General features: G+C 51.1%; 2 protein-coding genes and 1 pseudogene across 3 annotated transcripts in view; 2 read left to right on the top strand and 1 right to left on the bottom strand.

The window, feature by feature from the left end:
• Positions 1-790: 790 nt before the first annotated feature.
• LOC129356901 (polypeptide N-acetylgalactosaminyltransferase 11-like) lies at positions 791-6,003 on the top strand (annotated as a pseudogene).
• Positions 6,004-7,921: 1,918 nt separating this feature from the next.
• LOC129356899 (chondrolectin-like) lies at positions 7,922-13,436 on the top strand. Of its 2 annotated transcripts, none has more exons than XM_055026438.1 (7): positions 7,922-8,554; positions 10,429-10,642; positions 10,718-10,875; positions 10,948-11,105; positions 11,175-11,264; positions 11,327-11,423; positions 12,925-13,436. In XM_055026438.1, exons 1-7 carry the CDS (start codon positions 8,319-8,321, stop codon positions 13,001-13,003), a joined length of 1,032 nt encoding a protein of 343 aa, XP_054882413.1. In that variant the 5' UTR covers positions 7,922-8,318; the 3' UTR covers positions 13,004-13,436. The 2 variants fall into 2 exon arrangements, with proteins under 2 accessions (XP_054882413.1, XP_054882414.1); XM_055026439.1 differs by having other exon boundaries at positions 8,367-8,554; positions 10,467-10,642; positions 12,925-13,434.
• A 6,898-nt stretch (positions 13,437-20,334) lies between these two features.
• The window catches only part of LOC129356900 (receptor-type tyrosine-protein phosphatase mu-like), a gene marked incomplete at its 5' end in the record, with an annotated part of 39,419 nt that continues 31,814 nt past the window's right edge, over positions 20,335-27,939 (bottom strand). The window contains 7 exon segments of the mRNA XM_055026440.1: positions 20,335-20,747; positions 20,939-21,071; positions 24,520-24,683; positions 24,912-25,037; positions 25,107-25,238; positions 25,316-25,489; positions 26,041-26,190. Coding sequence (XP_054882415.1) covers positions 20,694-20,747; positions 20,939-21,071; positions 24,520-24,683; positions 24,912-25,037; positions 25,107-25,238; positions 25,316-25,489; positions 26,041-26,190 — 933 coding nt within the window.

The raw sequence follows: 27,939 nt of genomic DNA on the forward strand, positions 1-27,939 counted from the left end.
AAATGGTGTATCACAAGCGACTTTAAGGTGCATACCGCCACCTACTGTACAGGAGTGTGTAGCAACATTACCTCTCTTAAACTCTATTTTTCAATTTTGTATTCTGTGAATAAATAAATAATTCTTTCCTTAATCTGTAAATATCCAGTGTAGCAGCTCCTCAGCCTCAGTCACAAAGTTCAGCATGAAAACTAAAACATCTACAAATATTAGAATACAAAACATCAACTTACATCACAAACAGAACTAAACGAACCTCGCTGCTTTCAATGATTTCTTTGTGCCAAACATTTTGACAGTTCAAGTCATTCATTGATTCTACCTGCTGTTATAGGCCTGCAATCAGTTACTACAGCAAGCAGAGAGGAACAAAAGCCAAACATTACAAAGCGTAAATATTATGAAACAAAGAAATATAAACCACCAATGATGCTAATCAAAACAGAAATCCTTAAACAATCTGAAACATTCTTAATTTAGAAAATTCACTGGGAATAATATCATTTAAATAGTTACAAAAATAAATGATTTAGGTAATTTATTGGAAATAAGTCACAATTCATAACATCCATTATGTTTCCTTCATTTCCCAACATTCCTGTAAGACTCCTTTTGTTTTACAATTCATCAGTTCATCAATTCATCAGTTCATCAATTCATCAGTTCATCAATTCATCAGTTCATCTTCTACATTTTCTTTATTCATCATTATTTTTTTCCTTTAGCTCATTCGGGACTTTTATTGTGAAGGTCTACTGTCGTGTTTTCCGTTTTGTTTTGAAGGGGCGTCTGTTGGGTCACGTGGTCCCGGTGGTTCTGCCGCGGTGTCAGGAGCTGCAGCGGGTCGGGTTCTGCCGCCGAGGGAACCGCAGACGGTCCGCGGACCCAGAGCAGGTACCGTCCGATGACTGAACTGGACCAAACTGTTTGGCTGCTGTATGTGATAGCAGCTAGCAGCCGCTAACCCACTGAGTTCCATTATCGGACCGGGGGTCAGAACCGAACCCAGAACAGTTCTTCTCCTGCCGGATCAGAACTTTGAATAATCGGAACTGTGAAGGCTTCAGGCCGCTGTTATCCAGGACCATCTGGGTTTAACACGAGGTTCGGTTCCGTTAGTTGGACGAACCGAACCAGAACATTTCGGTTTAAATCCAACACCTGGAGCCGGGTCAGTACCGGCAGGTACTGTTTGGTTCGGCTGTCGGACTGTAGACACTCCGCTGAGTGACGTCACTGTTCCCTACAGGTGAGATACAGGTGAGCTGACTGACCTGAACTCCTGAGCTAAATGAACAGTTCATTTATTAGAAATATAATAAATGAACCGAACAGGTCATTTATTACGTCAGACTGATTCTGTCAGGCTAACGGTTCCTTTGCTCCAATCTGATTCAGTGAAACTGAACTGTTCCTTTATTTTGGATTGAAACAGCTGTTTCTAAATGAATATATATTATAAAACATAAATAACTGACACTGACGTCATGAGATCTCAGATCATTAACTGAGCGCGTGATGCGTTCAGGGTTCTGCGGTAAACATTAACTACTTCAATGATGTCCCTGCTGCCTTCAGCTTGAGCTTAACCAGGGTGCGCTAACTTTAGCCCATAGGTCAGGGTGCGCTAACTTTAGCCCATAGGTCAGGGTGCGCTAACTTTAGCCCAGAGGTCAGGGTGCGCTAACTTTAGCCCATAGGTCAGGGTGCGCTAACTTTAGCCCAGAGGTCAGGGTGCGCTAACTTTAGCCCATAGGTCAGGGTGCGCTAACTTTAGCCCATAGGTCAGGGTGCGCTAACTTTAGCCCATAGGTCAAGGTGCGCTAACTTTAGCCCATAGGTCAGGGTGTGCTAACTTTAGCCCATAGGTCACGGTGCGCTAACTTTAGCCCATAGGTCAAGGTGCGCTAACTTTAGCCCATAGGTCAGGGTGCGCTAACTTTAGCCCATAGGTCAGGGTATGCTAACTTTAGCCCATAGGTCAGGGTGCGCTAACTTTAGCCCATAGGTCAGGGTGCGCTAAGTTTAGCCCAGAGGTCAGGGTGTGCTAAGTTTAGCCCAGAGGTCAGGGTGCACTAACTTTAGCCCAGAGGTCAGGGTGCGCTAACTTTAGCCCAGAGGTCAGGGTGCGCTAACTTTAGCCCAGAGGTCAGGGTGCGCTAACTTTAGCCCAGAGGTCAGGGTGCGCTAACTTTAGCCCATAGGTCAGGGTGCGCTAACTTTAGCCCAGAGGTCAGGGTGTGCTAAGTTTAGCCCAGAGGTCAGGGTGCACTAACTTTAGCCCAGAGGTCAGGTGCGCTAACTTTAGCCCATAGGTCAGGTGCGCTAACTTTAGCTCATAGGTCAGGGTATGCTAACTTTAGCCCAGAGGTCAGGGTGTGCTAACTTTAGCCCAGAGGTCAGGGTGCGCTAACTTTAGCCCATAGGTCAGGGTGCGCTAACTTTAGCCCAGAGGTCAGGGTGTGCTAACTTTAGCCCAGAGGTCAGGGTGCGCTAACTTTAGCCCATAGGTCAGGGTGTGCTAACTTTAGCCCAGAGGTCAGGGTGCGCTAACTTTAGCCCAGAGGTCAGGGTGCGCTAACTTTAGCCCAGAGGTCAGGGTGCGCTAACTTTAGCCCATAGGTCAGGTGCTAACTTTAGCCCATAGGTCAAGGTGCGCTAACTTTAGCCCAGAGGTCAGGGTATGCTAACTTTAGCCCAGAGGTCAGGGTGTGCTAACTTTAGCCCAGAGGTCAGGGTGCGCTAACTTTAGCCTGGTCAGCTCTCTCTCTCTCCAGCAGGTGATGTGAGGCGATGCTCGCTCGCCCACCATGCCCAGTGTCACGCTGAGGTACTTCTGCTATGGCTGCCTCGTTACCTCGGCAACCTGGTCCGTCCTCCTCTACCTGTACTTCTTCCTGGGGGCGGAGCCTAGCAGAACCCTGCGCCGCACCGCGCCCGGCCGATCGGAGCCGTGTCCGACCACAAGGGGCGGAGCTGTCGCCGGAGATGGGTGGGTGTCCGTGATGCATTCAGGGGAACACGAGGTGTGCCGGGTTCTGAGAGGTTCTGGTTCTGCAGGGATGATCTACAACGAGGCGGACCAGGAGGTCCGAGACGCCGGCTACCAGCGCCACGCCTTTAACGTCCTGATCTCCAACCGGCTGGGCTTCCACCGCCCGCTGCCCGACACCCGCGACCCACGGTAGGTTCCGGTTTAGATCTGACCCGTTTCCGACCGGTCCTGGTTCTGACCTGGTTCCGGCCCGTTCCCAGGTGCCGTCAGAAGGCGTACCCTTCGGCGCTCCCGGCCGCCAGTATCGTGATCTGCTTCTTCAACGAGGCGCCGTCCGCCCTGCTCAGGACCGTCCACAGCATTCTGGACCGAAGCCCCGCCCACCTGCTGCACGAGGTCATCCTAGTGGACGACCACAGCGAGCTGGGTACCCACCGCCCGGTCCCGACCCGGCTCCGGCCCGGATCCGGCCCGGATCCCACCTGCTAAGGCTGCCTGTGTTCTGCTGCAGAAGAGCTGAAGGACGAGCTGGACCGGTACCTGAGGACGGAGCTACAGGGCAAGGTCCGATTGGTCGGAACCAGCAGAGGGAGGGGCTGATCCGGGGACGAATGATCGGAGCCGCCCACGCCACAGGTAAGCGAGCCCCCCCCGCCCCCTTGGGTACAGCCTGGATGGTGCCACGCTAAGCCCCGCCCCTCGGTGCTCCAGGTGAGGTCCTGGTGTTCCTGGACAGCCACTGCGAGGTGAACGAGGCGTGGCTGCAGCCGCTGCTGGCGCCGGTGCAGGCGGACCGCCGTACCGTGGTCTGCCCCGTCATCGACATCGTCTCCGCCGACACGCTGGCGTATTTCGCCTCGCCCATCGTCCGCGGCGGCTTCAACTGGGGCTGCACTTCAAGTGGGACCCGGTGCCGCCGGCCGAGCTCAGCGGGCCCGACGGCGCCGCCGACCCTTCAGGTAACTCGGAACATGCGGCACCAGGTGACCTTCGGGTGTCCATGACCCCTGATCTCTCCCCTGCCCCTAGGTCTCCCACCATGGCGGGGGGATTGTTCGCCATGGACAGGAAGTACTTCTTCGAGCTGGGCCAGTACGACGGTGGCATGGACATTTGGGGAGGAGAGAACCTGGAGATCTCCTTCAGGGTGAGCGCTGAGTTTCACAGAGTGTCATTGAAGGCGCCGGCGCTGACGGCGGCGCTGTGGTTTCAGATCTGGATGTGCGGCGGCCACTGCTGATCGTCCCGTGCTCCAGGGTGGGACACATCTTCAGGAAGCGGCGGCCGTACGGCTCACTGGAGGACAGGATACCATGGCCCATAATCCTTGCGGCTGGCGCATGTCTGGATGGATGACTTCAAGTTCCTGGCCTCACTTCCTGTCCCTAACCTAACTTCCTGTCTTTGACCTCACTTCCTGTCTTTGACCTTACTTCCTGTCTGATCTCACTTCCTGTCCCTAACCTCACTTCCTGTCTCTGACCTCACTTCCTGTCTGACCTCACTTCTTGTCTTTGACATCACTTCCTGTCTGCCCTCACTTCCTGTCCCTGACCTCACTTCCTGTCTGACTTCACTTCCTGTCTTTGACATCACTTCCTGTATTTGGCCTCACTTCCTGTATTTGGCCTCACTTCCTGTCTCTGACCTCACTTCCTGTCTCTGACCTCACTTCCTCTGGCCCCTTCAGGAGCAGTACCTGGCGCTGCGACCTGAGCTGCGTAACCGTGATTACGGTGACATCAGCGAGCGCGTGGCGTTGAGGAAGCGGCTGCAGTGTCGCTCGTTCCGCTGGTATCTGGACGCCGTTTACCCCGAGATGCAGGCCGTCGCCAACGGCAACAAGCAGGCGCCTCCGTTGGTCCACAAAGGCCTGAGGCGGCCCAAAGTCCTGCAGCGGCCGGGTACCTGAACGCGACGCGCGCCGCGACCTCCGACCCCGCCGCAGGCTCTCACCCTCTCTGTGTCTTTCAGCTGCGTAACCTAGCGACCGGACGCTGCCTGGTGGCGCAGGGGGGGGTCAGCCAGAAGGGCGGCGCCGTCGTCCTGAGGCCGTGTAACCACGGAGACCCGGAGCAGGTGAGAAAAGCGTTTAGGCGCCATCTGACCCCTTGACCTCTGTCAGTCGCACATTGACCCTCTGACCTCTGCAGGACTGGTCGTACGACGAGGACGGGCAGCTGGTTCTGGCCGGCCTGCTGTGCCTGGACGTGTCGGAGGTCAGGACCTCTGACCTCCCGCGGCTCATGAAGTGTCACGGCTCAGGGGGGTCGCAGCAGTGGAGCCTGGGGGTGAGGTTCTGATGGTGGCGTCTCTGACCCGGTTCTGACCCGGCTCTAACCCGGTTCTGACCCGGCTCTGACCCGGTTCTCACCTGGTGCTGACCCGGCTCTGACCCGGTTCTCACCCGGTTCTGACCCGGTTCTCACCTGGTGCTGACCCGGTTCTGACCCAATTCTGACCCGGTTCTCACCTGGTGCTGACCCGGCTCTGACCCGGTTCTGACCCGGTTCTCACCTGGTGCTGACCCGGTTCTGACCCGGTTCTCACCCGGTTCTGACCCGGTTCTCACCTGGTGCTGACCCGGCTCTGACCCGGTTCTGACCGGTTCTCACCCGGTTCTGACCCGGTTCTCACCTGGCTCTGACCGGTTCTGACCCGGCTCTAACCCGGTTCTGACCCGGCTCTGACCTGGTGCTGACCCGGCTCTGACCCGGCTCTGACCCGGCTCTGACCCGGCTCTTTCTCCCCAGAAGGCCAACCGGCTCTACCAGGTCTCTGTGGGTCAGTGTCTCGCCGTTTCCCGTCCAGCCGGACCGAAGGGCTATGTTGCCATGGCGATCTGCGACGGCAGCGAGCTGCAGCAGTGGCAGCTGGAGGGCTGACGAACCGGCGGGTCCGGTGGGACAAGGTTCTGGTTCCGGTTCTGGTTTTTAACTGTAGTTTTTACTGAAGGAACATTCTGATCTTTGCTGCTTTTAATCTCTAATAAAAGGTTCTGAACGTCTCGCCATGTCTGTCCTTCAGAACCGCCCGGGTTCTGATCCAGCTGTCAGATCGACTAGAACCTGCTGGTTCTGACTGGGTATCTGCTCAGACTCTTTGGGTCTGATCAGAACCTGCTGTTCCTCTTATGGACCAGCAGAGGGCAACTCAATCTGACTCAGTCTCCGTTTTCCCAAAGCCTGGTTCTGGTTTCCTCCTGAGACCCGGTTCCTACAGCAGAGCCTGATTCCAGCTGAGGTTCTGATGGTTCTGTCCAGTGGAGCCGTGCGCCTTCAGAACCGCTCTGGCTCCGCCCCCTCAGTCAGCAGGTTAATGAGCCATCAGGCAGTCAGAGCAGCCGCCGTCTGATTGGACGTCGAGACTCGATCGATTCCCATTACAGACCCGACCTGGAGTAGGGTGGTGTGAGGGCGCCGTGTGGCGCCGTGTGGCGCCATGTGGCGCCGTGTGTCTGATGCATTGTGGGAACCATTTTCCTGACATGTCGTTTCATTTCCTTGGTCCTATGAGGGGAAACTGTTTTGGGTTCAGGGTTCAGAATAAAGGCAGGGATTGAGGTTCAGCTGCAGAAATGAATGGAAGTCAATGGAACGTCCCCACAAACTGTGTGTGTGTGTGTGTGTGTGTGTGTGTGTGAGTGCGGGTGTGTGTGTGGGTGTGTGTGTGCGTGGGTGTGTGTGTGTGGCGGGTCTGTGTGTGTGTGTGTGTGGGTGTGTGGGGTGTGTGTGTGGTGTGTGTGGGTCTGTGTGGGTGTGTGTGTGTGTGGGTGGGTGTGTGTGTGGGTCTGTGTGTGTGTGTGTGTGTGGGTGTGTGTGTGTGTGCGTGGGTGTGTGTGTGGGTGGGTGGTGTGTGTGTGTGGGTGTGTGTGTGTGGGTCTGTGTGTGTGGGGTGTGTGTGTGTGGGTCTGTGTGTGTGTGTGGGGTGTGTGTGTGTGTGGGTGTGTGTGTGTGTGCGTGGGTGTGTGTGTGGGTGTGTGTGTGGTGTGTGTGTGTGGTGGGTGTGTGTGTGTGTGTGTGTGTGTGCGGGTCTGTGTGTGTGTGCGGGTGTGTGTGTGTGTGTGGGTGTGTGTGTGTGTGTGTGGGTGTGTGTGTGTGGGGTCTGTGTGTGTGTGTGTGTGTGTGCGGGTCTGTGTGTGTGAGTGCGGGTGTGTGTGTGTGTGTGCGGGTCTGTCTGTGTGTGTGGTGTGTGTGTGTGTGTGTGGGTGTGTGTGTGCGGGTGTGTGTGTGTGTGTGTGTGGTGGGTGGTGTGTCGGGTCTGTGTGTGTGTGTGTGTGGGTCTGTGTGTGTGTGTGTGTGTGTGTGTGCGGGTGTGTGTGTGCGGGTGTGTGTGTGTGTGTGTGTGTGTGTGTGTGCGGGTCTGTGTGTGTGTGTGGGTGGGTGGTGTGTGTGCGGGTCTGTGTGTGTGTGTGTGTGTGCGGGTGTGTGTGTGTGTGTGTGTGTGCGGGTGTGTGTGTGTGTGTGTGTGGGTCCAGTCGGTCTCTGTGAAGCGGTTCTGATGACCTGTTTCTAAAGATACTCTCAAAAATGAACAGATATAATTTGGGTTATTAACTGTGAAAAAAGGGGATTAATTTTTCAGTAATTTTTATCAGCTGATGCATTTCTAAATGTCATTGTTTCAAACTAAACAATCTCACAGCATAAATATTTGCATAATAAATGTTTGACTCTCTTAATGAGTTAGCTGTAAGCTAAAGATTTAGCTAGCTCAGAAAAGAGGCGACATTAGCCAGAGCTTATAAAGAAGTTGAGTATTTCTTAAAAAGAACAAAGCAAAGGTCTTCTGGTCAACAATAAACTGTCCAACATAAGAGGAATAACAATTTCTAATTCATAACGAGGGTTAGGGACATTTTGTCACCTGAAGCTGAACATCTGGAGCTTCATGTGTAAAACACACACAAAACTGCGGCCCATTTTACACAGAAGTCAGCATATAAAAATGAACCTGAAGTGAAAATGTTCAGCAAGTTTTTCTGTGGACAAAACCAAACTACAAACATCAAAACTCACATAAACCCACTGAAACCTGAAGACCTCTCTTATTCCTCCGTCCTGGACCAATCAGAGAGCTGGAAGTAGACTGGACCGGGTCACCTGAACTTACCCACCCCACTAGACCTGATGGTTCTGGATGGGTCTGTGGTTCTGCAGCCTGGAGCTTCATCCTCCTCCTCTTCCTCTCAGGTTTCCTTTAATTACTTTAAGAGTGCGCGTGCGCGGCGGATCGATCCGCTCAGGAAGTGTTGCTGCAGACATCAGAGGAGCCGCTCCGCCAACGATCGGATGCAGCAGCCAATCAGCAAACAGCAGGGGGGATGCGGGGCGGCCAGCTGAGGCTCGGATCGATGCGGGAGGAGGAGACACCGCAGAGCCTCAGCTCCTCTTCCTCCTCTTCCTCAGCTCGGCTCAGAGCGGAGAGGAGCCACGCGGAGCAGGACGCCGAGCCGCGGGCTTTTATTCTGAAAAACTCAACAAAACATGCTGCTGCTACTGCTGGGCGTCGTCATGGTAACGGCAGGGTCAGGGGTCAGCGCGGCGCGGGTGGTGAGCGGTGAGTTACAAACCGACCTTCATCACCTCATCATCTTCATCAAACACCTGGCTGCAGCGTAGCAGGTCAGAACCGGGCCAGAACCGCTCAGAGGTTCTGGTTCATCAGCTGGTTACAGAACCTCAGTAACCAGCTGGTTCCGCTCAATCAGAACCGGTTCTGGATGAGAATCTGAGCTGCAGGACGATCCGCAGACTCAGCAGATCCAGCGAGGTTCTGGTTCCGTTCCACCTCCGTCACAGAGACGAACGGTTCTGAAACCCAGAACTGCTGAAGAGAAGAGAAAGTGATGATGAGGCAGGAGAAGAAATCAGAGAGAGAGGAAGAGGAGACACACACACACACACTGATACACACACACACTGATACACACACACACACTGATACACACACACACTGACACACACTGATACACACACACTGATACACACACACACACTGATACACACACTGATACACACTGATACACACTGATACACACTGATACACACACTGATACACACTGATACACACACTGATACACACACACACTGATACACACTGATACACACTGACACACACTGACACACACTGATACACACTGATACACACTGACACACACTGATACACACAGATACACACTGATACACACACACACTGACACACACACTGATACACACTGATACACACACTGATACACACACACACTGATACACACTGATACACACACTGATACACACACACACTGATACACACACACTGATACACACTGACACACACTGATACACACTGACACACTGATACACACAGATACACACTGATACACACACACACTGACACACACACTGATACACACTGATACACACACTGATACACACACACACTGATACACACTGATACACACACTGATACACACACTGATACACACACTGATACACACAGATACACACTGATACACACACACACACTGATACACACTGACACACACACACTGATACACACTGACACACACTGATACACACACACACTGATACACACTGACACACACTGATACACACTGACACACACTGATACACACTGATACACACTGATACACACACTGATACACACACTGATACACACACTGATACACACACTGATACACACACTGATACACACAGATACACACTGATACACACACACACACTGATACACACTGATACACACAGATACACACTGATACACACACACTGATACACACTGACACACACACACACTGATACACACAGACACACACTGATACACACACACACTGATACACACTGACACACACTGATACACACTGACACACACTGACACACACTAATACACACTGATACACACTGATACACACACACACACTGATACACACTGATACACACTGATACACACACACACACTGATACACACACTGATACACACTGATACACACACACACACTGATACACACACTGACACACACTGATACACACTGACACACACACACACTGACACACACTGATACACACACACTGATACACACTGACACTGCTTGTGTTTCTGCCTTTGCATCTCTATGCTATTGTTTTCTATGCTATGCTATTGTTTTCTATGCTATGCTATTGTTTTCTATGCTATGCTATTGTTTTCTACGCTATGCTATTGTTTTCTACGCTATGCTATTCTGTTTTATTTCATTCTCCAGCTAAACTCCGGAGTTTTTGGCTCCATGTTTCTCAGCTCCAGTCCTCAGAGTTCACTGAAGGGTTAGAACTGCGAAACCGTCTGACCCCTGACCCTAAATAAGGGTATCTGCCATATCAGGACGAGCTTTGGGCCCAAAAGGCCCATCGGTTGGGGTTTGGGTCACAGACACTCACCCTGCTCTCCACCTGCAGCTCTGACTGGCAGCTTTGTGGGCGGGGCTTGTCTGCAGGCCAGACGGTGTGTGTGGGCGGAGCCGACCGTCCCTGCTACAAGATGGCGTATTTCCACGACGTGTCGAGCCGCGTGGCGTTCGGTGAGGCGAAGCAAGCCTGCCTCATGGACGGGGGGGCGCTGCTGAGCGTGGAGAGCCAATCAGAGCAGAGCGACGTGGAGCATCTGCTGCAGGTGAGACGAACACCTGCAGCTGTCAGGTGTGAAGGCGCTTTGGAAATAAGACCCACTGAGCCGTCCCTCCTCCAGGCGCTGCGTTTAGGAGCAGTGGGCGGAACCAAAGGTGGAGGCGGGATTTCTGACGGGGATTTCTGGATCGGCCTGACGCGGGGGAGCGGAGCCAACCACACCTTGACCCCGTGCCCTGACCTGTACCAGTGGACCGATGGCAGCGTGGCCACCTTCAGGTGAGACTTTCTTCTCCCACCTGGACGGTTTCCAAAATGCTATTGCCGGTACCCATAGTGACCCCGCTCCAGGAACTGGTACCTGGACGAGCCGTCGTGCGGCGGCGAGGCCTGCGTCGTCATGTACCACCAGCCCAGCGCGCCCGCAGGTCTGGGTGGGGCTTATCTCCACCAATGGAACGACGACCGCTGCAACATGAAGCACAACTTCATCTGCAAGTATCAGCCAGGTGAGACCGGCCAGGTGTGTGGGCGGGGCTACCTGCAGCTGTCTAACCTGGGCTTCTCTTTGCCCTCAGCTGTGACTGCAGGCGGAGGTGTGGTGACCCAGGCGGATGGCGGTGGCAGCTTACCACCTCAGGTGGTTGTGGCAGGATCTTCATCTTCAGGTACGATCACTTGTGGCCTCTGCCCTCCTGTGATGTCACGGTGACATCACGCTGTGTTTCAGGAATCCTGTTGCTGTACGTGGTGATCCCCACCATCCCGCTGCTGCTGCTCATCCTGGTGGCTTCAGGGACCTGCTGCCTCCAGACGCTCACCAGGAGGTAGGACTACATCTCCCAGCATGCCTCTGGCTATTAGACACACTTCCTCCAGAACCGTGGCCTGTTCCTTTAAGGGAGCCACCTATAGATGGATTCCTGCTCCAACACACCTGGACCACGGAATGCCTCAGGATGAGTTGCTGCTGTAGAGGGTTAGCCTAACATTAGCCTGGTCAGTGTTAGCTTGGTCCACATTAGCCTGGTCAGTGTTAGCTTCGTCCCTGTTAGCTAGGTCCAGATTAGTCTGGTCAGTGTTAACTTGGTCCAGTTAGCCTGGTCAGTGTTAGCTTGGTCCAGTTAGCCTGGTCAGTGTTAGCTTGGTCCACATTAGCCTGGTCAGTGTTAGCTTGTTCCACATTAGCCTGGTCAGTGTTAGCTTGTTCCACATTAGCCTGGTCAGTGTTAGCTTGTTCCACATTAGCCTGGTCCGTGTTAGCTTGGTCCACATTAGCCTGGTCAGTGTTAGCTAGGTCAGTGTTAGCTAGGCCACATTAGTCTGGTCAGTGTTAGCTTGGTCCAGTTAGCCTGGTCAGTGTTAGCTTGGTCCACATTAGCCTGGTCAGTGTTAGCTTGTTCCACATTAGCCTGGTCAGTGTTAGCTTGTTCCACATTAGCTGGTCAGTGTTAGCTTGTTCCACATTAGCCTGGTCCGTGTTAGCTTGGTCCACATTAGCCTGGTCAGTGTTAGCTAGGTCAGTGTTAGCTAGGTCCACATTAGTCTGGTCAGTGTTAGCTTGGTCCAGTTAGCCTGGTCAGTGTTAGCTTGGTCCACATTAGCCTGGTCAGTGTTAGCTAGGTCCACATTAGTCTGGTCAGTGTTAGCTTCGTCCCTGTTAGCTAGGTCCAGATTAGTTTGGTCAGTGTTAACTTGGTCCAGTTAGCCTGGTCAGTGTTTAGCTTGGTCCCACATTAGCCTGGTCAATGTTAGCTTGGTCCAGTTAGCCTGGTCAGTGTTAGCTTGTTCCACATTAGCCTGGTCCATGTTAGCTAGGTCCACATTAGTCTGGTCAGTGTTAGCTTGGTCCACATTAGCCTGGTAGGTGTTAGCTTCGTCAGTGTTAGCTTGGTCCAGTTAGCCTGGTCAGTGTTAGCTTGGTCCAGTTAGCCTGGTCTGGGTTTTAAAGACACAGTTATTAATAAAAATTTTTGACATATTTCGATTATTAGAACTTGTTTTGTCCCGATTGATCTGGACACAGCAGTGATTGGTTGAGGTTTGCCATGACGATATATAGCTGTCGTCAATGTTACAGGAAGCTGATCCTGACGACTCCACATAGCTGCAACGTGTAAATTAAAAAGTAAAAACAAATGCTTGGGGATGCTGTAGTTAGCATCATGGATCTGGAAGCAACATTTATCAATTACTGATCAGAATGCTCAAATCAATAAAAATAGATTTGGTGCTGCTCTCTGCCTCCTTCCCATTTTATTTTGAAAATCTTGGTGTAACCTCTGCGATTGGTCACTGAGCACCAACAATGTCATCCTGTCTCTCCAGTCGTCCTCGGACCAAGACCCCTGACCAATCAAACCTCTGGATCGCCACGACGCCCAAACCCGACACCATGGAAGTGTGACGTCACTGTGACTCGACAGCAGATCAGTGATGTCACGTTTTAATTTGTTACTTTGGCTGAAACTGTTTCCTGTTTGGCTCCTCCCTCCTCCTGTGTCTCCCTAAGCCCGAGTTAATTAAGGGGGGTGGAGTCAGTGATGTCACAGTGAGTGGGGGGCTTGTCTGTGTAACATGTTCTGTTGTGAGAAGCTCTGGTGCCCCCTGCTGGACAGACAAGATGAAGTACGGGGCAAGCAGAGGGACAAACTCTGGTTACTGATGCTGCGTTCGAGGACAGTCCGACGTTTGGACGGCAGGGAGCTGCTGCTGCGTTTCTGATGCATGAAGCTTTGATGTTTAATAAAAGATGTTTCATCAGCTGCTGCTTGGTCTCTTTGAGTCAGCCTAGTCAAAGTCCCGACCCGACTCCAGCAGAGCATCTGCGAAACATCAGCAGAGCAGTTCTGTCCGGCAAAGGTCAAAGGTGACTCAGTAGAACTGTCCGGGTCAGATCAGAAATAAAACCTCAGCGCCGACTCAATGACCTGTCCCATGACTTTCTCTCAGAGGCCCCTTCCTGTCTGAAGACTGTCAAAATAAAGGCCTCCTTTAAAAAATAAAACCACCCAACATCAGAAGAAGGTTTTTATTTAAACGACCCGAGAGCCAGCAGAACCACGGAGATCCGAATAGAAATCCAACAAAACAATGTTCTGGCAGAAAGAAAACAGAAATAATCACTGAGGCAGAACCCGACTGGAACCAGAACCGCCAGTACCTCAGCATGACGAAGCAGCTGATGCTTCCTGATTGGTTGATCTGAGCAGCGACGCTTCAATCTGTGGTTAATCACTCCCAGTTGCCATGGAGACACTCAAACCCCAAGTTACCGTGCCAACCACAGTTGTTACGGTGTCCAAAGGACAGCAGGTTGTGCAGAGAGCAGCGTCTGGTCAGGTGGGTCCAGCTGCTCCTCATCATCACCAGCCCCGCCCACATGGTCGCGCGCTGGCCCCGCCCACATGGTCCCTGCTGGCCCCGCCCACATGGTCTGCGCTGGCCCCGCCCACATGGTCCGCGCTGGCCCCGCCCACATGGTCCGCGCTGGCCCCCCGCCACATGGTCCCTGCTGGCCCCGCCCACATGGTCCGCGCTGGCCCCGCCCACATGGTCCGCGCTGGCCCCGCCCACATGGTCCGCGCTGGCCCCGCCCACATGTTCCGCGCTGGCCCCGCCCACATGGTCCGCGCTGGCCCCGCCCACATGTTCCGCGTGGCCCCGCCCACATGGTCCGCGCTGGCCCCGCCCACATGGTCCAGCAGCTCCTCCTGCTTGTAGCTCAGCACATCGTCCTCCTCTTGGAACAGGATGGGCGGAGCCTCGCCGGCCTTGCCCATGCCCATGCATGCGCCTCTGGTGCTGCTGCAGGTTGCCGCGGCGATTGAAGCGGGCGGGGCAGAGGTCACAGGCGAACGGCCGCCCCGTGTGGATGATGATGTGCCTGGCGAGCTGCGAGCGACACTTCTTGTCTTTGCCGCAGATGTGGCAGATGAAGCTCTGTGGCGGGCGCGCCCGTCGGCGTGCACCGCCTGCCGGTGCCTCTTCAGGTGGCTGAGGCGGCGGAAGCTGCGGCTGCAGAAGTCGCAGGCGAACGGCCGCACGTCGCTGTGGACCAGAGCGTGGCTGGCCAGCAGCGAGCGGAACCGGAACGCCTTCCCGCAGACGGTGCAGGAGAAGGAGCTGGGCGAAGCGAAGCGCCGCGCCGCCTGGAGCCACGTGGCGCTCGCCCGCCGCCGCCCTGAGGTGCACTCGCAGGTGGTGCTGCCGCAGGTAGCCGGCGCGCTGGAAGCCACGCAGGCAGACGCTGCAGTGATGCAGGTTGTCGCCCCCATGAATGCGAGTGTGTTCGGTCAGCTGCGTCTCAGACTTCAGCCGCCTGCCACAGACGCCGCAGGTGAACGCCGCGCCTGGCGCCTCGTCCGGCGGCGCCCGGCCTCCATAGCGGCACGGCTGGGGGGTGCAGCAGCGCCTTGTGGCGCTTTAGCTGGTACTGGGCGAACTTGCGGCCGCAGATGTCGCAGAGGTGCGGGCGCTCGCCGGTGTGAGTCTGGAAGTGGATGGCGAGCTGCGAGCGGCACTTGAACTCCTTACCACAGAGATGGCAGAGCAGTGAGGCGGGGCGGAGCGGCGGGCCGGCCGAGCTGTGCACCACGTTCCTGTGGTGCTGCAGGTCATTGCTGCGCATGTAGGCCTTGGGGCAGAGGTCGCAGCGGAACGGCTTGACGCCAGAGTGGATGGCTTCGTGAGTCTTTAGCCGTGACCGGCAGACGAACGTCTTCCCGCAGACGGCGCACAGCCAGGCCGGCGCCAACGACCGGCGCTGGCGCCGCGCCGCGCCGTCCGGGTGCAGCCGGCTCAGGTGGTGGCGCAGGTTGTCGCGGCGGTTGAAGCGCAGCGGGCAGAGGTGGCAGGCGAACGGCTTCTTCCCTGTGTGGATGAAGGAGTGGCGCGCCAGGCTGGACTTGTTCTTCATCACCTTCCCACACACGTCACACACCGAGCTGTCCAGCTCCTGCTGCAGGCCGGGTCCAGAGTCCGGTCTGGGTCCAGAGTCCGGTCTGGGTCCAGAGTCCGGTCTGGGTCCAGAGTCCGGTCCGGGTCCAGAGTCCGGTCCGGGCTCTGACACAGCCAGAGGCCGGTCTGAGGGGACACAGAGGAGAGCATGGGTCAGATCTGAAATGGAGCTTCACCAAGCAGGTTCTGGTTCTGATCTCACCTCCCTCGGGGTCCAGGTGGGGTCACCGATGTCTTTGTCCTCCACCCCCACCTCCTCCTCCTGCTCGTCCTCCTGGGGGTCAGGTGACCGGCGGCGCGGCCGGCCCGGTCTCCCGTTGCATCTGGCTCTCTGCGGAACCGGTCTCTTCCTGGTTCTGGTGTCAGTGGGCTCATCAGAGAGTTTGGCTGCAGGTCTGATGATCCTGGTTCTGGTCCGATTCGGGACGCAGTGCTGCAGCAGCGCACCGCCGTCTGACCCGTCGGGTCGGACTGTCAGACACTGCAGCAGGTCGTCAGACGAACCTGCTGGGACAAACCGGGTTAAACTGGGCCCTGGGTTCTGACTGACAGGCTGCAGTCAAGACTCCAGGGAATAATTAAGAAGCAAACGTCTCTGCTGCCTCCTTGTGTGAGAAACACATCACTACACCTGGAAATGGAAATCTTCTGGAGAACCAGTTCTTGTTTAGTTCAATTGTTTAATTTGGGGGTGAAATGATTCCTTGAATGATTTGAGTACTTCAATTACTAAAATTTCTCAAGGAAAACATATCTGCCTGGAAGCTTCCTTAATTTATATTTTATCATTGAGCTGGCCGGGTCGTCGCTCGGCCGGGTCGTTACTTTCGTTGCTCTCACTTCCGCCTGAGTTGTTGATGAAAGCTAGCAGCAAAAGGTCCAATGTCCAGATTCAGCCTGGGAGGATTTTATCGATTCATGATAATATCCGGGTCCATAAACATCCTTAAAATGACGGAGCGATAAGTGGAGTATGGCAGCTTTCCTCTGGTTCAGAGCGACCAGCGCGGCGGATTATTAATACAGGTGAGCAGACAGACTGAACCTTTAGAGGATTAAGTTAAGTGTAACTTTACAGACGAACCAGAAAATACACTTCATATCTTGGGTGGTTTTACATACGTTTCTGTGTGACGAACGCAGGAGTTAAATGAACATGAAGCTATAAATGTCTGGGCAAGACGAGAGTTCATCTATTAAACTGACTGAAGATGAATACAGAAACCAAAAGCTGGAACATAGACCGTTTTTATGAGCCTGCCTCTTTATTACTGAACTGAATATGATTTCAGATTCTTGTAGAACTTTTTTCAGGTTAACTGATAGAGTGATCTGTTATTGTTACATGTTAATGAGAAAACTTGCGTTACCCAAAGCACAATAACACGGTTTTACCGTAGAAACGCAGTTAAACAGTTTAACCGCGTTTCTACCGTTTTGCTTCAGGTATTGTTGTTTGGGGTTTGGGAAGCAGAGCTTCATTGTCTCCAGTCAGACTCATCATTTTCCAACCAACCATGAGATGAAGGAATCTAACACACCCAGTTGGATCAGGTCCTCAGCCTGCAGAAGTGCAAACTACTTGTGCAGGTGAGGCAGGAGAAAAGCAGGAAGGAGAGAGAGGTTGTGTCTCACCTGAGTGTCTCCAGCTGAAGTTCTGACCCAGCAGGTTCTGGGTCTGACCCAGCAGGTCCACCTGGACGGCCGCCTCCCTGGTCTCGGTTCTGCAGCTCTGGCAGCCCACCTCCTTCCTCGTCCGCTCCTCTTCCTCGGGTCTCTCCCACTGGCAGCCCACCTCCCGGCTTCCTGCCTGCCTCAGCAGCAGGATGCACAGCTCCTCTCCTCCAGCAGGGGCTCCATGGCTGCTGCAGGAATGTACAGCAGAACCAGAACCACGTCAGAATCAGAACCACTGGGCAGACAGCAGGACCATGAGGAGATCTCATAGACATACAGCCTGATCCAGATAACACAGCTACAGGCTGAAGTCAGAACCGACCCAGACTGCTTTCCAACTGGACCCGACAGCAGCAGCACCAGAACCCCAGGACGTTCTGGTAACCACCGGAACTTCCTGTAACCATAGGGACGGAGGGAAGGCGCTCCACTGACAGTGGACCGGAACCAGATCCGAACCGACCCTTCCCTGGTTCTATCGCAGTCAGTAGGGTTCTGGGTCGATCGCCGGGTTCTACAAACCCTTCCGGGAGGACAGCCCGGTTCCTCTGAACCACAACCTGCAGGCTCAGGTTCGGTTCCGGTTCGTTCTAAGGGAACCTAGTTTGACCGAACCTGCGAAGGATGACCGGTTAGCTCGAAGCTAACTCACCAGGTAAGCTCACCTGACGGACGCGAGGCCATCTCCGCAGGGTTCACTGTGACGTCACACCCGGACTATTAAGATTAAAGTCCGACTCCATGTTCTGTTCAACACCGGCCCTGAGGAAACCAACCGAATCAGAACCACAACAGGCCACGCCGGGAAGTCTGCTGCTGCTGCTCTTCTTCTGCTGACCGCTTCCTGCTCGCTGCTGCCCCCGCGGCCGCGACGGGAACTACAAGCTTATTCTATACTATTACATTGTTAGAAAGTTTTCTTTTTAAATCAATTTAAATGTGAAAAAAAAATCTCTTCCACGCCCATCCATTGTCCAACACGCTTTTCCTGCAGGGTCGCTGGATTCCACACTGGAGGCCTGGAAAATTTACTGTGATGATTATTGTGATTATTAAACAGAGAAACTTCTCTTGGTTATAGAAGAGGTGGCCACCTACTCTGGCTCTACTGCCTCTTCTGGGAGGGAGAAGATTGGTTGGCATCGTCAGTTAAATCTGTAGTTGTTGCTCTGCGTTCTGCAGTGAACCGATTATGACAAACATCTGCAGTGATTTCTGCCTCATTCAATGTTAACATGAATAGGGTTAGGGTTAGGGTTAAGGGTTAAGGGTTAGGGTTAGGACCTGGCTGCTCCTCCAATGGCCGTCAAAGCAGGAAGCCAGCGTAACCATGGTGACGACCTGGAAGCATCAGGTAGAAACCAAAGTTCACCGGTCCCCAATGAATCCATTTGAATGAAGTTGTGTCTGCAACTGGTACCAGAACCGGTACCAGAGATGGTTCCTGATGAAGAATAATGAAGCTGTTAAGTGGCCTAGTCAAAGGAAAACTGGTAATTTCTGTGTATTTCATGGAGAACCAGGTTAGTTTTATAAAAGTGATGGAAAGCAGGTGGCAGCCCACCTGAACTGGACCGGACAGTGAACAATTAGAAACTGATGTGGAAATGACATGAACATTCTGGAGAACCAGAACCGGTCCGGTCCGGCATGTGTGGCCCGAACATCAGAGACTTCAGGTGGTGTGTTCAGTTTTATTGGAATCATACAACATAAATAAAAGCTTTCATTACAGTGATGTTCTTCTCAGCACCAGAACCGAGCCTTAACTGGGTCCGGTCTCGACCGGGTCAGAGTCAGAACCATTTGACTGGACCGCCGGCGCCGCTGCGGTTCTGATTCCGGAACAGGAAGATCTTCTGATTGTCAGCTTCTGTGCTTCACAAGAACGACGACAGCAAAGGAATAAATACTCCCTATGTACACTATTCACACGGACCGGGCCCACCAGGACCGGGCCCACCCGGACCGGGCCCACCAGGACCGGGCCCACCCGGACCGGGCCCACCAGGACCGGGCCCACCAGGACCGGGCCCACCAGGACCGGGCCCACCAGGACCGGGCCCACCAGGACCGGGCCCACCAGGACCGGGCCAAGGTCCACAATGAGGCCGGTCCGTCCAGTTAGTTTCAGCGATACAAAACACCAAGGAAGAAGACAGAAGATGAACACTGACCCCTGGTGTTTTCCAGGGTGAACTACGCTACTGCAACAGGCCGTTGTCATGGAAACCTGGAGCTTAAATGCCCCATGATGCCGAGCTCCTGACCAGCCGACATCAATAACTGATCAGATATTGGGTTAGGTTAAATTGATTTAGACCAGTTTGGTATGATCTGGATTAAACCGGTTTAGAACCAGTGTGATCTGGATTAAACGGTTTAGAACCAGTGTGATCTGGATTAAACCAGTTTAGAACCAGTGTGATCTGGATTAAACCGGTTTAGAACCAGTGTGATCTGGATTAAGCCGGTTTAGAACCAGTGTGATCTGGATTAAACCGGTTTAGAACCAGTGTGATCTGGATTAAACCAGTTTAGAACCAGTGTGATCTGGATTAAGCCGGTTTAGAACCAGTGTGATCTGGATTAAACCAGTTTAGAACCAGTGTGATCTGGATTAAACCGGTTTAGAACAGTGTGATCTGGATTAAGCCGGTTTAGAACCAGTGTGATCTGGATTAAACCGGTTTTAATGCCTGATGTGATCCAGGTTACATCGTGTAAACATGTTTGACCACATCACAATCTGAGATCTTTAATGGTTTCCATAGCAACCAGAGGTTCTGTTCACCAGTCTGAGGTCCGGCACCTGAACAGAACCAAAACCAGCAGAACCCAAGATCCTGCGCTCCGGTCCGATCACAGAGCCTCATAGACTGACCGTCTCTGTCTGAATGGACGGTGCTCCACATGGCTCACAGCTGGGCCCCCAGCAGAGGACTGGTCCGGCGGTCTGCAGGAAGACCGCCAAGAACCAGAATAAGGTCTTTGGATGTGTGAGGATGGCTGGAGTTCTGGAGGAACCATTTCCAACATGCATGTCTCTTTGGAATTCCATAAATAACAGAAGCAGATTTGGGTCGGGGGTAGGGTGTCAGCGCTGGTGCAGTTCTGCTGTCAACCACAAGATGGCAGCAGAACCGATGAAAGCAGGACTGGTCTGCTGAGTCATGGTTCTGATTCCTCCGAGTCAAGGTGTCCCAGTAGTGGGACGCTGTCCAGCTGCCGTCCAGGAAGACCCGGTAAGGAGGAACCGGACCTGGGCAGGATGAGGTCATCACAGGTGGGCGGAGCTTCAGTCCGGGTCTCTGCCAGGTTTACGACACAAGAAAAACCAACAAGACGACAAAGAGGACAGTCAGGGTGTCCGTCCAACCAGGCAGGACACACCTTCCTCCTCCTCTTCCTCCTGCAGCACGAGGAAGAGGAGGAGGTGATGAAGGGCGAGGCGGTCCCAGCTAAGCAGAGTTCAGGAACTCCAGAGCCACTTCATAGCAGAACTTATATTGTTCCTATGGAGACACAACATATAAACTAATAATATAAAATAATTAATAAATTCAAATAATATAACATAAAGCACAGAATGTTAAAAAGCCCCACAAAGTATTAAAAGAAACAACGACATTAATGACCTTTTAATAATAAATAATGCTAATAATTTTGAGAATAATGATAAAATAATGAAGTTTCTCAGCCTCACCAGGTCCACCATGTTGGGTTTGTTGTTTCTGAGCGTCTTGACGGCGTGGAAAACGTCCACAGAGCGCTGCTGCCTCAGCATCTCACACACGATGCTGACGCTGCAGAAGACGCCGCTGCGCCCGCCGCCGTTCCTGAGGGACACATGGAAGACATGGGGACACATGAGGGGACATGCTCAGAGAAAACAGCATCTGCTCCTCCTCTATTTCACCACAGATGGAGACAAAACATCACTGAAGACAGAGGAGACCAGCAACGGTTCTGCTGGACGAACCACCGGTACCTCCACCGGTACCACCGTTAGGTCTTCCTCAGGACGCCTGCTGTGGTTTCCAGAAGGACTCAAGATGTTTTGAGTTTGGATCAAAAATATCGGCGCAGCTTCAGCAGCAAAAGCCGTTAACACATGGAGTACCATGTAGTACTGCGTAGTACGTGTAGTACTGCGTAGTACCGTGTAGTACTGCGTAGTACCGTGTAGTACTGCGTAGTACCGTGTAGTACTGCGTAGTACAGTGTAGTACAGTGTAGTACTGCGTACGTACCGTGTAGTACTGCGTAGTACCGTGTGTAGTACTGCGTAGTACGTGTAGTACTGCGTAGTACCGTGTAGTACTGCGTAGTACCCTGTAGTAACTGCGTAGTACCGTGTAGTACTGCGTAGTACCGAGTGTAGTACCGTGTAGTACTGCGAGTACAGTGTAGTACTGCGTAGTACCGTGTAGTACTGCGTAGTACCCTGTAGTACTGCGTAGTACCCTGTAGTACTGCGTAGTACCGTGTAGTAACTCGTAGTACCGTGTAGGTAGTACCGTGTAGTACGTGTAGTACTGCGTAGTACAGTGTAGTACTGCGTAGTACCGTGTAGTACTGCTAGTAGTACCCTGTAGTACTGCGTAGTACCCTGTAGTACTGCGTAGTACCTGTAGTACTGCGTAGTACCGTGTAGTACTGCGTAGTACCCTGTAGTACTGCGTAGTACCCTGTAGTACTGCGTAGTACCCTGTAGTACTGCGTAGTACCGTGTAGTACTGCGTAGTACCGTGTAGTACTGCGTAGTACCGTGTAGTACCGTGTAGTACTGCGTAGTACAGTGTAGTACTGCGTAGTACCGTGTAGTACTGCGTAGTACCCTGTAGTACTGCGTAGTACCCTGTAGTACTGCGTAGTACCGTGTAGTACTGCGTAGTACCCTGTAGTACTGCGTAGTACCGTGTAGTACTGCGTAGTACCCTGTAGTACTGCGTAGTACCGTGTAGTACTGCGTAGTACCCTGTAGTACTGCGTAGTACCGTGTAGTACTGCGTAGTACCCTGTAGTACTGTACCCTGTAGTACTGCGTAGTACCCTGTAGTACTGCGTAGTACAGTGTAGTACTGCGTAGTACAGTGTAGTACTGCGTAGTACCCTGTAGTACTGCGTAGTACCCTGTAGTACTGCGTAGTACCCTGTAGTACTGCGTAGTACAGTGTAGTACTGCGTAGTACCCTGTAGTACTGCGTAGTACAGTGTAGTACTGCGTAGTACCCTGTAGTACTGCGTAGTACCCTGTAGTACTGCGTAGTACCCTGTAGTACTGCGTAGTACCCTGTAGTACTGCGTAGTACAGTGTAGTACTGCGTAGTACCGTGTAGTACTGCGTAGTACCGTGTAGTACTGCGTAGTACAGTGTAGTACTGCGTAGTACAGTGTAGTACTGCGTAGTACAGTGTAGTACTGCGTAGTACCATGTAGTACTGCGTAGTACAGTGTAGTACTGCGTAGTACAGTGTAGTACTGCGTAGTACAGTGTAGTACTGCGTAGTACAGTGTAGTACTGCGTAGTACCCTGTAGTACTGCGTAGTACAGTGTAGTACTGCGTAGTACAGTGTAGTACTGCGTAGTACAGTGTAGTACTGCGTAGTACCTGTAGTACTGCGTAGTACAGTGTAGTACTGCGTAGTACCGTGTAGTACTGCATAGTACAGTGTAGTACTGCGTAGTACAGTGTAGTACAGTCAGAAGTTGTGTAAAATGTGCTGACATTTCAGTCTTTTATTTTGTAGTATTGCTTTAGAGTGACGTAGGCCTGAGTTCAGTGCTGCTCAAGAGAGCAGGTCAGTTCGCTGCAGCAAACAGGAAGGGGCGGGACGACCGCGGTGAGTCTCATTCTGCCATTACTGGAGCCGTAAAGATAAAGCCGCTCACAAAATGCCATGTGTTCTTATGTCCTTTAGGAAGTAGAGCAAATGAAATGAGATAAAACCTGAAGTGGTTCCAGTTTGACTCGATGACCAACCTGTTGGAACTGTGGTCAGTTTTAAATATGTTGTGACAGTCAGCTCAGTTTTGCTCTATTTTTCAGGAATGTTTTCAGAGACTATTGTTGAAGGAGATATCGTGTTCTTGGGTTACCCAACTGGAGGTTGTTGAGTTAAAATGTTAAAACTTAACATTTAACTTGAGTTTTAACTCATCTCAAGTTTTAACTTATTGTGTTTTCAGCTGGTTTGGTCTCATGAGCTGCAGACTAACAGAGAATCTTTTCATAAAACTTTCACTGGCAGGTAAAATAGGAGGTAATAGTTTGAGTTCATGAAGGCGTCGATGTTTTCCTCTGGTAACTACAGAACGTCTATTAGACGTCATTTGTTGACAGTGGAATAATTATCCTTAGCCAAACTAAATGGTAACATTTACCTTCAGCATCCAAAATGTTTTACTCGATGCACAAATTGTTGACCATGTGATTCTATGAATGAGTTTTATTTTATTGTTTTACAGTCAAAAAAACTTTTTCACCTTGGAACACTAAATTGTTTAACCATAATTTTCCCCTATATAAGACTCTACCAACAAAAAGTCTCAGAATAACATAGATGCCACAGTAAAAAAAAAATGTGAATTATTGCTTGTATCTGTTTAACAACCTGGGTTGTTGTTTCTTCTGCACCTAATTCATTTGTTTATTTCGTTTTGCTCAAATAAATTTCTGATATAAACATTGTAAATTGTATTTTATAATAGTTGATCATGTTGTTTTTCATGTCTCCTTATTTCTTTTGTTCCTCCTATAATTGATGGAAATGTATAGATATTATTTACATTATCATTTAATTATCTATACATCTTTAAGAAAATGAACAAATATGGTGTTTTATAAGATAATTGGACTTTTACGGTTCCAGTAATGCTGTAATTAATATTTAATAATAAAGACTTTGTGCTATTCTGATTTAATAATGTAAATAGATTAGTTGTGTTTCCACCCCTCGCCACTAGAGGCAGTATCAGACCCAAAAGATACGACTAAGGTGCAGATTAACAGTATCTGTTAACACTGTGAGCTGAAGTAAATAAAAGAGAGAAGATGAAATTCAAGCTGGGAGTGAAAATCCTTCCTAACGGTGAAAATAAATCACAGATTTCAAAAGAAAATAAAAATTCTCATTTCCTCCTTCCTGGATCCTGACAGACAAACCATCTTGTTCACTGCAAATACCTAAGAACCTAACCCACAAGTAGTACTGGGTAGTACTGGGAATAGTACTGGGAGTAGTACTGGGTCGAACTGGGAGTAGTACTGTGTGCAGCCTCACAGGCAGTGGACCACGGTGCGTCCCTCGCCGCCATCGTACTCGTCCTGCCATTTGTCCACCTGGTGGACAAGCTTCAGGAAGGAGCGCTTGGAGACGGGTGTGTCCCGGTACATGGGCCAACCCAGGAACTGGAACTGCTGCACCATGCGGTACCCGTCCTGCGGCTGGAGGGGGACAGGAGGAGACGGGGACAGGCTTTAAACCAAACGCACCCTGAGAGGCGGGTGGAGAGCTGGATCAAAGGAAGGAAGTTCTCACAAGGTTAGCAGGAGTTTAACAGGAAGGTTTTTAAAAAGGAAAGCACAAGTCTATGAAGTCTATGAGGCGTTCAGGGCAGCTGGGAGACTGTAGGCTCCAGACCCGGGAGCTGAAGGTGTGATCATGAAACGCACCCTGGCGGTGTTGTAGATCCTGAAGATGCGGCTGATGACGTCTTCCTCCAGGTCCGCAGAGACAAACTCTACCTGCAGCGAGCCGAGGCGGTGGACGCCGTTCTCCGGCCAGTACTGGGGACACAGCTGAGACAGAGACGTCCATCAGCTGCCAAACTGCGTTGCTCGCTGCTCACCACTGACCTGTGACCTCACCTGGGCGGGGTCCACGTCATTCAGCATCACGATGGACGTGCAGTGGTAGTCTAGAACCAGGCGCCAGAAGTCCTTCACCGTGTTGGGCAAAGGATGCTGGGTAACGATGAAGGCCGACGGCTGCTTGTAGCTCTGCAAGACACCGATGCAGGAAGTGAGGTCACGCGGCAGAACCCTGCTGGGGTTAGCTCTACTGTAGTGTGACGTACGTCCATGAGCGCGGCGTTGATGTAGTTGGAGCTCTCGCCGTCGATGGTGATGAGGAAGGGCAGGCAGCGGTCCGGCGGCAGGACGTCCATGCAGCGGTTCTTCTCGTGGTTCCTGGGCAACAGCGCGATGCTGCAGTCCTCCACGCGCAGGGTGGGCGTCACCATGTTGAGGGTCTGAGAGTGCAGACGGAAGCCATGTTGGATGAGAAGGTTGGAAAGAAAACATGAAACGGATTCAGAGCAAAATATTCTGGACTTTAAGGACGAGCAGAGAAAAACTTTAAGATTTACTTCAAAAAATTTTTATTATTATTTATAACAACAATAATGAATCGTAGATTTACTGGAATCTGAACTTTCAAAAGAAAAAAATTTTTACAAAAAATATTTTCTTCTTAAAAATAGAATTTAAATGTGTTTTTATATTTAATTCTTAACATTTGATTTGTACAATGTTAAGTAATATAACCAGGTATTAGACTGTTATGGCCAATATCATGTTTTCATAACCAGGTTGGCTATAATGTCATTTTATTTAATAATAATAATAATAATAATGATAACGATAGATGACGTCATCAATACATAAATGTGTTTAATCTGGATTTTTTAGGAAAATGTTCTATATTTGTTTTTTATGCTTTCTGGATATCTGATGTGATTTTTTTCCCATGATCCTCCAGTCCTAATCATGTGCTGGTGGCGCTGCCCCCTGCTGGCCGTACCCTGAACTCCTCCTTGATCTGGCAGGAGTTGGTCTGGGGGTCCAATCGGTTCATCTCGTAGTAAAGCGAACGCAGCTGATTGGCCGGAACAGCGGTGTTCCCACAGAGACACGCCTCCAAGATGGCGTCATGGATGAAGACGTACTGCTCCTGTGGACAAAGAGGGACAGACGGCATCAGGGCAACAGGATGAGAAATGTCACGTCAGCCATGATTTATGTCCACAGGAGGAAGAGGAGAAGGAGGAAGGCCGGGATGTTATGCTGCTGTCACTTCCTGTCAGCTGGAGGACTGCAGGAGATGAAGAACCTGAGGAGCTTCATCTTCCTCATTGAGCTCAGAGTGAGGAAGATGAGGGTGATGAGAGTGGGTCAGTGACAGAGGTCAAAGGTCAGAGCCCAGGGCAACAAGGCAGTTCAACATCAGAATTCCGAAAAATACATTTACATTTTGTTGATTTTCGCCATAAAAATCGTCATCAATATAAATGAATATATTGATTCAGAAACCAGTGTAAATGACCTTATTAGTATTTTGTGTTTCCTCATTTAAAAACGAGTATTTAACATAAGAATTAATGCTTTTATTTTGAAAGGGTTTGAAACGGAAGAGTGGTGAAGTGACGTCAACGTTAGACAATTAACTGACAATTAACTGACAATTAACTGCTGGTCATTACGCAGAAAGAGAGAGCGCTCAGGTGGAGTAAAGCTAATGAAGGTGTGGTTCAGATTAGGGTGTAGACAGTCAGTTGGTGGCGCTTGGTTGATGGGGAACAAGGTGAGAGTTTTTAATATGTAAATATATATTTAGTTTTACTGTAAAACGTAATTTGCTTTGGGTGTGACGGTTGTATTATTATACGGCACTAATATTCGTTAATTAACCGTTAATAGTTAATATGTTGCACTTTATGACAGGTTTAATCACAGAATGTTAGAAAAATGATTTATATGTTAAAGTAAAATGTGAAAACAACACTGTTTGAGTTATTAATGTATTTTATTTATGTTCTGTAGTTCTTACAGTGTGTTCACATGAAAAGGCATTAAATAAAAGATTGTTGTTTGAGAGAGAACCAGTAGGTCCAGAACCAGTAGGTCTAGAACCAGTTGGTGCAGAACCAGTAGGTCCAGAACCAGTAGGTCCAGAACCAGTTGGTCCAGAACCAGTTGGTCCAGAACCAGTTGGTCCAGAACCTGTAGGTCCAGTAGACCCAGTAGGTCTAGAACCAGTTGGTCCAGAACCAGTAGGTCTAGAACCAGTAGGTCCAGAAGAAGTAGGTCCAGAACCAGTAGGTCTAGAACCAGTTGGTCCAGAACCAGTTGGTCCAGAACCAGTAGGTCCAGAACCAGTTGGTCCAGAACCAGTAGGTCTAGAACCTGTTGGTCCAGAACCTGTAGGTCCAGTAGAACCAGTAGGTGCAGAACCAGTAGGTCCAGAACCAGTTGGTCCAGAACCAGGAGGTCCAGAACCAGTTGGTCCAGAACCAGGAGGTCCAGAAGCAGTATGTGTCTCCATCCTCCTGGTTCTAGTCAGAACCTTCTGGACTGCTGGTTTGTCATCAGACCTGCTGCTGGAATCAAAGCTTCTCAGATTTTTAGTCCTCTGGTTCTGAAATGTTCTGTTTAAAGAAACTTTTCAAAGTTCAGATCAAATTCACTTCACACTGAGTTAATATTCTGCAGTTCTGCTGCTGAACTGAACTCAGACTCTGAGCATTTCTGATAGCAGACGCCGTCTATTTTTACTTCATATTGCACAACAGCAATAATAAGAAGAGATATCAAGACTATATTAGCAGCAAAGCCATAAATTACAGTGAAATACTGGAAGAGCTGTAATGGTTTCCACTGTCAGCCTCTCAGGAATACGGGCAATAACTCTAGATCTGCAGCT

Source organism: Poeciliopsis prolifica, unplaced genomic scaffold (genome assembly GCF_027474105.1).
Source record: "Poeciliopsis prolifica strain line A6 unplaced genomic scaffold, Auburn_PproV2 SCAFFOLD207, whole genome shotgun sequence".
NCBI classification, from domain to species: Eukaryota; Metazoa; Chordata; class Actinopteri; order Cyprinodontiformes; family Poeciliidae; genus Poeciliopsis; species Poeciliopsis prolifica.